The 8,697-nt window shown below is 43.8% G+C and overlaps 5 protein-coding genes across 5 annotated transcripts in view; 2 read left to right on the top strand and 3 right to left on the bottom strand.

Moving 5' to 3' along the window:
* Positions 1 to 687, bottom strand: part of PCYB_146740 (rab GDP dissociation inhibitor beta) — a gene marked incomplete at its 3' end in the record, with an annotated part of 2,233 nt that extends 1,546 nt beyond the window's left edge. Inside the window, exons 1-2 of the mRNA XM_004225145.1 lie at positions 433 to 687; positions 105 to 165 (exon numbers count right to left, since the gene is read on the bottom strand). Coding sequence (XP_004225193.1) covers positions 105 to 165; positions 433 to 450 — 79 coding nt within the window. The 5' untranslated portion in view covers positions 451 to 687. The remainder of the gene's footprint in view (positions 1 to 104; positions 166 to 432) is intronic.
* Positions 688 to 2,085: 1,398 nt separating this feature from the next.
* PCYB_146750 (mitochondrial import inner membrane translocase subunit) lies at positions 2,086 to 2,815 on the bottom strand (the record flags this gene model as incomplete). The annotated part of the gene is made up of 3 exons (XM_004225146.1): positions 2,086 to 2,143; positions 2,323 to 2,495; positions 2,762 to 2,815. 3 exons carry the CDS (start codon positions 2,813 to 2,815, stop codon positions 2,086 to 2,088), a joined length of 285 nt encoding a protein of 94 aa, XP_004225194.1.
* Positions 2,816 to 5,114: 2,299 nt separating this feature from the next.
* Positions 5,115 to 6,106, top strand: PCYB_146760 (t-SNARE; the record flags this gene model as incomplete). Its single annotated transcript, XM_004225147.1, has 2 exons — positions 5,115 to 5,135; positions 5,165 to 6,106. The coding sequence occupies 2 exons, from the start codon at positions 5,115 to 5,117 to the stop codon at positions 6,104 to 6,106; spliced, it is 963 nt and encodes a 320-aa protein (XP_004225195.1).
* On the bottom strand, positions 6,074 to 7,071 carry PCYB_146770 (hypothetical protein; the record flags this gene model as incomplete). Its single annotated transcript, XM_004225148.1, has 2 exons — positions 6,074 to 6,102; positions 6,288 to 7,071. The coding sequence occupies 2 exons, from the start codon at positions 7,069 to 7,071 to the stop codon at positions 6,074 to 6,076; spliced, it is 813 nt and encodes a 270-aa protein (XP_004225196.1).
* Positions 7,072 to 8,424: 1,353 nt separating this feature from the next.
* On the top strand, positions 8,425 to 8,673 carry PCYB_146780 (hypothetical protein; the record flags this gene model as incomplete). The annotated part of the gene is made up of 1 exon (XM_004225149.1): positions 8,425 to 8,673. A coding segment is annotated over one exon (249 nt), but the record flags the coding sequence as incomplete, so codon positions are not given.
* Between the last annotated feature and the right edge of the window lie 24 nt (positions 8,674 to 8,697).

Here is an 8,697-nt window from a genome sequence, read left to right on the forward strand (position 1 = left end):
TTTTTTTTCCAGTTCACACAATATCGTGGTGAGAGACAAAAGAATGTGTTTCTCAAAGCAGCCACATCCACGTGAACAGCAGTCAGTATGCATATTCGTTTTACCATAGTGTGAAAGGAGTCCGCTCAGGATGCACTCCTTCAGTCCTGTGCCCAGAATGATTACCTAAACGTTTTGCAGAACAAAATGTGTGTGAACGGTTCGCAGAATTGTATGAACGTTCAGGTGAATTGGAACGTTTAGCAAAATGTGCACACAGAACGGAGTTAAGCGATTCGGAAGGCGTCCTGAATGCAACGGTACAACGGTACAACGAAGGGCATACATAGGGGTAGGCACTGGAGCACACTACGCTTATGCGAATGTGCCGATTCGCCCGCTCACGCGCATATATGCTTGTTGTGCGCGCATTTTCGCTCCTCATTGTATTACGTCATAATGCTCATTCATTTTATGATCTTGCGGTGGGTGGAAGGAGATAACTTTGGGGTTCTCTATTGGGTGTTTTCGCCTTAAAATTAATTTCTACTCGATTATTTTACTGCTCTTACGATTTTCCCCTTTTCTTACTTTTTTTTTTTTTTTTTTTTTTCTTCTTGCTTGTGCGAACACTTCGAATGCGCCCTCCTGTTCATAATAAGCGGTCAAGCCTAAAATGGCTTCTCACAAAAAAGTGGTAAAAATCAGTTGCGACGTGCAAGCAATGTGCCAAGCTGTTTTTTCCGCGAGCAGGAAAAAAAATTCAAATATCGTATTATGGTGGAGTAAACTACTACGTGATGCGACTGGCGACTTCAGATTGAATTGCTTTGCCATGCGTACCAAGCGCGAAAAAAAAAAAAAAAAACCCAAGGCCTCACCTCATTTGTGCTTGAATAGGCGCGATAAGGCTGCGGCAAACGACACAGTTTTATCCACTCACATATACACGCGCAAGTGTCGGCAAGAAAGAGCTGCTTTGTGAAACAAATTGTGCAATTTATTAGTCTTATTCAAAATGAACAATGCAGAAAGAGGCAAAAAAAAAGTGACGCATACTGGGAGCACCTCGCGGGGTTGCTGTGCAGATGGAAGCTGAGGGTTGGTTTACGTGCCTTTGGCTCCTTCACCAAAATGTGCTGCAGTGGCATAGCCTTGTGCCCACGCAACTGCAATTGCATTCGTCGAAGTAGATCACGGGAATAGCAGCAAGCAGTTGGTATGCGTATGCATCAAGGCAGCGTCCTGTGTGTCGTGTTCACTACTCACCAATTCGGAAGTGACATACTTTGGTAATGTTAGCAAATTTGCGTGTATGAGTGAGAAGTACCGCTATGCGGGTTTGCTCAAGAATGCTAACTACTAATAAAGGGGAAGGAAAGCGCGTGGGGAATTCTTTCCAGTTTAGCAAAGCTTTAAAAAGTGTTATACCCATTTTTGCCCCGCGAGAAAGTAAAAGGTGGGGTGAGGAATGCATACTTTCTGATCATCACATGTCGACTGTGCCACATGTGCAGACACACCTACCGAGTGCGAGCACGATCAACCGCGTAGGCAGATGTTTTCCCAATGCGATACATTTTTTCGCGTGAACAGTTTGGTGAAAGAATGAATTTTTGCCATTTGCGAAGGGGCAGGAAAAACCTTTTTTGTTATTACATTAGGCCAATCTCCTTTATCCGCTTTAAAGCCGCGGGAGGCACCGTGGCTAGCCCCTCCCCCCCGGTACACACCTATAATGCTTCTTCATCCGAACGACGGGGGCAATTTTGCGAACACGTGCCCTTTATAGGGGTCGATCGATCAGACCTACCTACGGCATTTTAAAAGGTACGGAAAGGACATAGGAAACCATTTAAACTGTACCGAAGCGGCATGCAAGTGCACACGCTGCAACGATGATAAACCTCCCCATGTGGTAACAAAATGGAAGTCTTAAAATGATGCCCAGTTTTGGAAAAGGTAAAAACAATTTTAAATTACGAAAATGTTGGCAAATGGAATGGAATGAAATGAAATGATTTTTTTTTTTTTTATTAAAATAAAGAACGTAGCAAAAGCGGTTTCGTATGAACAGGAAAAAAAAAAGATAACAATTTTAGCTAGCTACAAATTCATATAATCGGTGCTCGACTTGAGAAGCTTCGTCATTTGTTGCAGTCGCCTGAGGGGAAAATGAGTCCATGTGTTACGTTGTGTTGGTACATATGTCGAGGTGTGCACAAAAACGTGAACGGATGTGCGGTGTATCACATTTTGTGGTACACAAAAAAGGTTTTTTTTTTTTTTTAATTTCTTTTTTTTTTCTTAATTTTTTTTTTTTTTTTTCCAATTTTGGCTAACTCGTTCAGAAAGACGTTCGTGTAGAAATAGCTACTTGCGCAGCACCAAATGCACTTCTGTTCTGCGGAGCTCAGCTGGTGCCCTATTTTGGGGACACACTTGTTGAAGCAGATGTCCATCACTTTAACGTTTTCCTTTTGCCGCTGCACTATTTCTTGTAAGCCTAGCAATACCTGGTAAGGGGACATATGTAAGGGAAACATCATGTACACGCTGCTATGTGAGCACTGGTATGGTATCCCCCCCAGGGGGCGATCCTCTTCTCATAAACATGTTTGGCACCACGTTGTGCACACAGCTCTATGGAGAGGTAAACAAAAATGTGTTTAATTCGCGTAGGCCTTAATATGTCTCACGTGACCCGCTGATCAACCGAATTAACTCATATGATCTTTCTCACGATGCAATTTGTTCAGCATGCAAGCATTAAGAACCATACCGCTGCTCTGCTTTTGTCATCAAGGCCGTCATCTGTTGGGGTGGTCGAATTCATGTTGTCGTGTTTGTGTTTCTTCCCTTCGTTACGATTTCGCTGCTTAACGATGTATGCCTAGGATCCAGTTTGGGGTCGGTTGTTCCAGTTTTGCTAATCCGCGTGGTTAACGTGTGGGAAAAAAAAAAAAAAACAGCAGTATTACATGTATATTTTTCTTTACCTCTCTACATGAAAGGCTTCCACCTGGGTAAAAGCTCACTGTGACAAGCGAAAAAAAAAGGGGGAAATGGGAAAAAAAAAAAAAAAAAACATATAAAAGTTAAGCTAAGGGTAAAAGTAAAGGTACGGGCAAAGGCAAAGGCACGGACAAAGTTAAACGCACGGGCAAAGATAAAAGCCCTGGCAAAGGATGTAATACAATCCCTCCCTCTCTGCATGTAACAATTTCTCGGATCTGCGTCAGAAAACCGGATTGATTCTCCCCATACCCGCTGGGCAATTAATTTACGTGACTGACTAGCTTTAGCAGCAGTTGCACAAAAATTTTTTCCCCCCTTCTTCACCACTTTTAATCCCTCCAAAGTTCAGCAATTCAATTTGGGGGGTTCCCAATTTGACCACCTGCACGTTTGTGCCCCTGCCGGGGGTGTCATGTTGCATCAGTTGTAATTGTCACTGTTACGGCTATTGGTACCTTTTTTTTTTTTTTTTCTATAAAAAATTGCTGCTGGATTGTTCTTCTCACAGACGCACGTGTGGGGTTAAGGTGGCACACAGAAGAGTCCGTAAAAGAGGTTCCCCCATTTTTTTTTTTGTGATGACACGAAAAAGGGAAGAGTATTCCCTTTAATGTAAATAAAAAGGCAAGAAAGAAGTGGCTATTTTTTCTTTCCAAATGGGGGGTAGACCTTTCAAAGAGGTGTCCCTGATCATCCCCCAGCGCAGGTGTCCCATCTGACTAACCCATCGCGCATACATACGTGTGCAGAATTTTGATAGATATTCTCATAAAACCATCCGAGGGAGTGTGTGGGGGTTACCTCTCCATGGAGAGGCAATTATGTACCCCTATGCACACGTGCCGAATTGTTGCCCTACAATGACAGCTTTTGATTTTCCCGCTGCCTTCTCCCTGCACACATTATTCTGCAATTGCTGGAATGGATTAAAAGGGCATATAAAAAATGTTCGCCAATGTGCAGGAGATGTCGGCCAAATAGGTCGCACTCCTCGTCCGCTTCAAATGATGAGAAGTGTGTATGGACCATCGAATGGATTCATAAAAAAACTGACGCAGGTAATCTCTGCACTTGGAAGAAATGCACAACTGCGTTGGACGTTCACTATGTTGTACCACGTTTAAGTTATACCGATGTAGCGCTCTATCGCTCTTTTACGAGTGTGTGCGGTTGAGTGTATGACTGTACGGGTAGTGGTAGCCATTCATGGGGGCACCTTTTGCGCGTAGGGTTGTGCTGCAGTTAGTTCGGTGCTGCGCTGAAAAAAAAAAAACAGGGTCGGTCATCCATTTTGATGGGATTATTGCCTCCCGCTGGTGAGTGCTAACTGGCACAAGTTAAAAAAAAAAATTCTCAAAATTATGAAATTTCTCAAAATGCACAATATTCGCAGAATTTGGCAAAACTTGGCAAAATTTCACAAAACTTGTGCTTGGCGAAAAAGTTGCCCTTTTGAGCGAGGGGAGAAAATCGTGCATGCGAGGGAGGTCCTTCTTAACGTGCGTGTGAACGGAAGCAGCGCGAAATCGAGAGGGGCAACCGACTGAGCCGTGCAGAGGGGCGTAGCACACGTATGTATGCCCATGTTTGTACATACGCACATAAGCACACTCATGTATTACTACACATGTGCGCTGGGACTCCCACCGCGTAAAAGGACTGGGAGGCACCTGGCGAGCGCCGCGGACAGGGCGCCCCGGTCATCCTCAAGGCGGACGGCTGCAGTTGGGGGGGGGAATCCAGTTTCTTCCATTTCTGTTTAGCGTAGCCCCCCTTGCGGCGTCAGCAAGAGAAAAGGCAAAAAATAAAGCAAAAAATAAAGTAAAAATAAGGCAAAAATAAAATAAAAATAAAGTAAAAATAAAAAATAAAGTAAAAAGTATAAAATAAAATAAAGAGACATTAAGACGCAAACGCGCAGTGATACGTGGGCTGAGGACCAATACACGATTACGGTAGCTGCGGGGAGGGCGACACCCCCTAGAGAGTCACACACACAAAGACATAGCAGACCAAACAGACAAAGCAGTCCAAACAGACCAAACAGACCAAACAGTCCAAACAGACCAAACAGACCAAACAGACCAAACAGACCAAACAGACCAAACGACGCAACGATGGAAGTCATTTACAGAAACGTGACGAACACCTACTTTGACTACCGGAGGGAAATAAAAAAAAGAAAAACCGATTCAAGCTGTCTGCATATGAACAACTGGATGACGAAGATTCCGGGAGGGAAGAGAACCTACTAAGTCGTACAGAAGATATAGAGATGCAGGCACATAGTCTACTGCCACCACAGTGGATTGAGAAAATAGAGGAGTGCTCAGAAGACATAGGAAACATCAAATTAAAATTAATGGAGTTGGAAAAAATTAAAAAAAAAAAACTAATAAATGTTTTACAAGATGATGAAATTATTGTACAGGAAATTGCCCAAATGTGTACCGATATAACACTTTTGATTAAAAATTGCGAGACTAAAATTCAAGGGATCGCATGGGACGACACATCGCAGGGGGAGAGGAAGGATGGGCTAACCGATGAACAGCATGACAACCAGCAAGATGAACGAAAGGAGATGCAACCTGATCCCAACGACCTAATCGGAAAGCTAAAAATAAACGCAAAAAAAAGCTTAATCTCGCAACTTAAATCCATATCACAGACGTTCCACAACAAACAAAAAGAATACATAAACGAGTTTAAAAGAGTTTCAAATGAGTGTAACGATTACACGGGAGACCTCTCTATCGGAGAAATGGAAAATATGCAAGAGGAGGAACTAACATACGAGGGGAATAACAACCTGAATGGCGTAAATATCGCTAGGAGAAATACAGACTTGAAGAGGATTTCCAACACTGTTATCGACTTGCATCATATTTTTAAAGAACTCTCTGTGATGCTGGTGGAACAAGGATCCATGTTAGATCGAATTGACTACAACTTGGATTTATCCATCGATAAATGCGAAAAGGGATTAAATAAATTAAAAATTTTCCATAAGAATGAGGGGGATAAACTGGCTGCCCGTTGTGTATCCTTCCTGACTTCGCTAATCTTTGTTTTGTTAATACTTATCATTTTGAAGAATTTGTACTGACGTGGTGGGGGGAGCGCATTGGTGGGAAGGCATTAGTGGGGTGTACACGAATGGACGCTGGCCTTTACATGTACACCGATAACCTGTCCATTCTGCCGCTTCCTTTTTTTTTTAAAAGACCAACGTGGAGGGCAGGGCGGCCCCTGGATGACGTCACGTCAGGCGAAGGACGTGGGCAGACCCATCTCCCTTAACTGAGCATCTTCTGCATCCTGCTGGTCGTCCTGCTCCAGCGCACCCGCCTCCTCTTCCTGCTCAGCCCTCCGCTGCTTCTCCAACTTTTTAAGTAGCTTCTTTTCCTTCCGCCGTTGCACCTTCATGTCTTCCATTTGTTGCAAATCGAGGAGCCTCTTTTTCACGCTTCTTTCTGGATCGACATCTAGAGGAACTTCGTCCTGCTGCGCCTTCTTCCTCTTGGCATCTCGCAAGACGTTCAGTTTGTTAACAACATCACTGAGAGCCACTCTCTTCACCTTCATGCTATAGCCAAGCATTCGATTGTGATTCTTACCATTGATGTGGTCCAAATATGTCTGTGAGTCTTTTAACACACAATCGCATATTTTACAGTAGTAACCTCCTTGCTCTTGTTTTATCGTCTTTTCTGTTACTATTTGAACCTTCCCCAAGTTTTTTTCAAGTGTGAGTATTTCTTTCCTTCCCTCTAATAGCTTCCTCTCAGATGGGGGTGGTGGAGAAGGGACATTTTTTTTTTTCAAATCAGGTAGTAATTTTAAAATAAGTTCATCCTCCTCGTTTGTTGTTTTTTCTTCCGCTTTCTTTTGGTAATAATCTTTGTCCCATACTTTCCTTCCATAGTTGTCAATAATGGCTTGGCTTTTCCTCTCCTTGTCATCATTTCTCTCCTGTTTACTATCATGTTGGGGATGTCTGGTGGAGCCATCTCGAGTATCTTTGCTCCGGTCTTCGTACGCAGCTCCGCTACCCCTCCTTCTGTTGTTCATGTTGTTTCGTCAACTTTGTGAAGGAGGGTTTGTGCGGTGCTGTGCAGATTTTGCGCAAAATGTGGAGGGGTCACCATGGGGAGGTCAACATGGGGAGGTCAACATGGGGAGGTCAACAAGGGGAGATCAACAAGGGGAGATCAACAAGGGGAGATCAACATGGGGAGTTCAACACGGGGAGGTCAACATGGGGAGGTCAGCACTGGGAGGTCAATTTTTCGTGGCAAACTTGGGAGCCGAGTCAAGGAGGGTCTCCCTAAATGGTGAGAACTCAAAAGGGGTATCATTATCATTCGGTTTACCCGCGTTTGTAATATTTTGCAAAGGGAGCTGCCCAATTTATGTTCACCATTCGGTTGCTACGCCGGGGAGGTCTGCTAAACGGGGAAAATGTAACAGCTTATACTTATATTGGGGAATGCCCCTCCGCTTCGCTTGTCCCACTGGTGATAGCGATTGCGATAGCGATAGCGATAGCGTTCTTTTTCGCGAGTTGGAATATCTGTTCAGTTCAGTTTATTCCTTTTTTGGTCACTTGGCCGGGCCGTGCGCAATCGGCGGAGGTGCCAAAACTGAGGAAGCGCAAAATAAATGAACAATGAACAAAAAAAGTGACAAATGGAATTTTTAAAAATGAGCAAAGTGTGCTACAGTGATGCCACTTTAGGGGGTATGCCTACGCATGGCGCAATTTCTTACGTTTAAGAAAATTTAAAAGGAGCACGCCTTTTCCCCGGGCAGCAACATTCGCCATGTTAGCATTTCACACAGCAACAATTCGCCATGTTAGCATTTCACACAGCAACAATTCGCCATGTTAGCATTTCTCACAGCGACGCTGGAAAGCTTGCCCGATAGTCCCCCACGGATGAATCCTTTTGCAAACAAAATGAACCATCGCGGGACCGGGGTAAAGGAAGGACTCACCAGCTATATGGAGAAGTGATGCGGTAGAAGTGTCACAGTGAGGTCATACAATATTGAATTTTGTTCGCAATAAGAAGAAGCTCCCTTGAGTGGGCTCCTACACACATGTACGTATGCATTTATGTACTATTATGAAGGTATTGTGTTGCACCTTCTCGAGTGGACTGCTTTCCTCGCCGAACGAATCGTCCAGCAAACGCTGCATCGAATTTTTGCCCACCACGAAGAAGGTACATTTTAAGCCAATTGGACTTACAGCGGCGTACCCCTTCTGAAAGAGAAGAAGAAGACGCCGCGGGAGTGCGCCACAGAATCGCAACGCGTGTTATCAGAAGGAACACAAAGTTGGAAGACCAAGAGAGAAAGAACTACGTAAAACAGACAACCCAGCTTGCCTCACCTATTTGACGAACCCCCCAAAGTAAAATGGTTGCTTCTACCAACTTAAGCATCGAGTTAGAACCATACCAATCGGTCCTAAAAAGAAAATACATTCCATACCTACTGTTCCTATTTCATATATTTGCATTTGTGAGCGTCGTTTTTTTACTCGACCATTTATGTGAACGGAGGAACAAGAGAAGCATGAAGACTGACCTTCTGCTATGCCTAATAACGTCAGTCAATGTAGGGTTGGCCTTATATGTTCTTTTACTTTATTTTAATGTGTGTTTGTAAGGTGGAGAGAAAGAAAAAAAA

Source organism: Plasmodium cynomolgi, chromosome 14, assembly GCF_000321355.1.
Source record: "Plasmodium cynomolgi strain B DNA, chromosome 14, whole genome shotgun sequence".
Lineage (NCBI taxonomy): Eukaryota > Apicomplexa > Aconoidasida > Haemosporida > Plasmodiidae > Plasmodium > Plasmodium cynomolgi.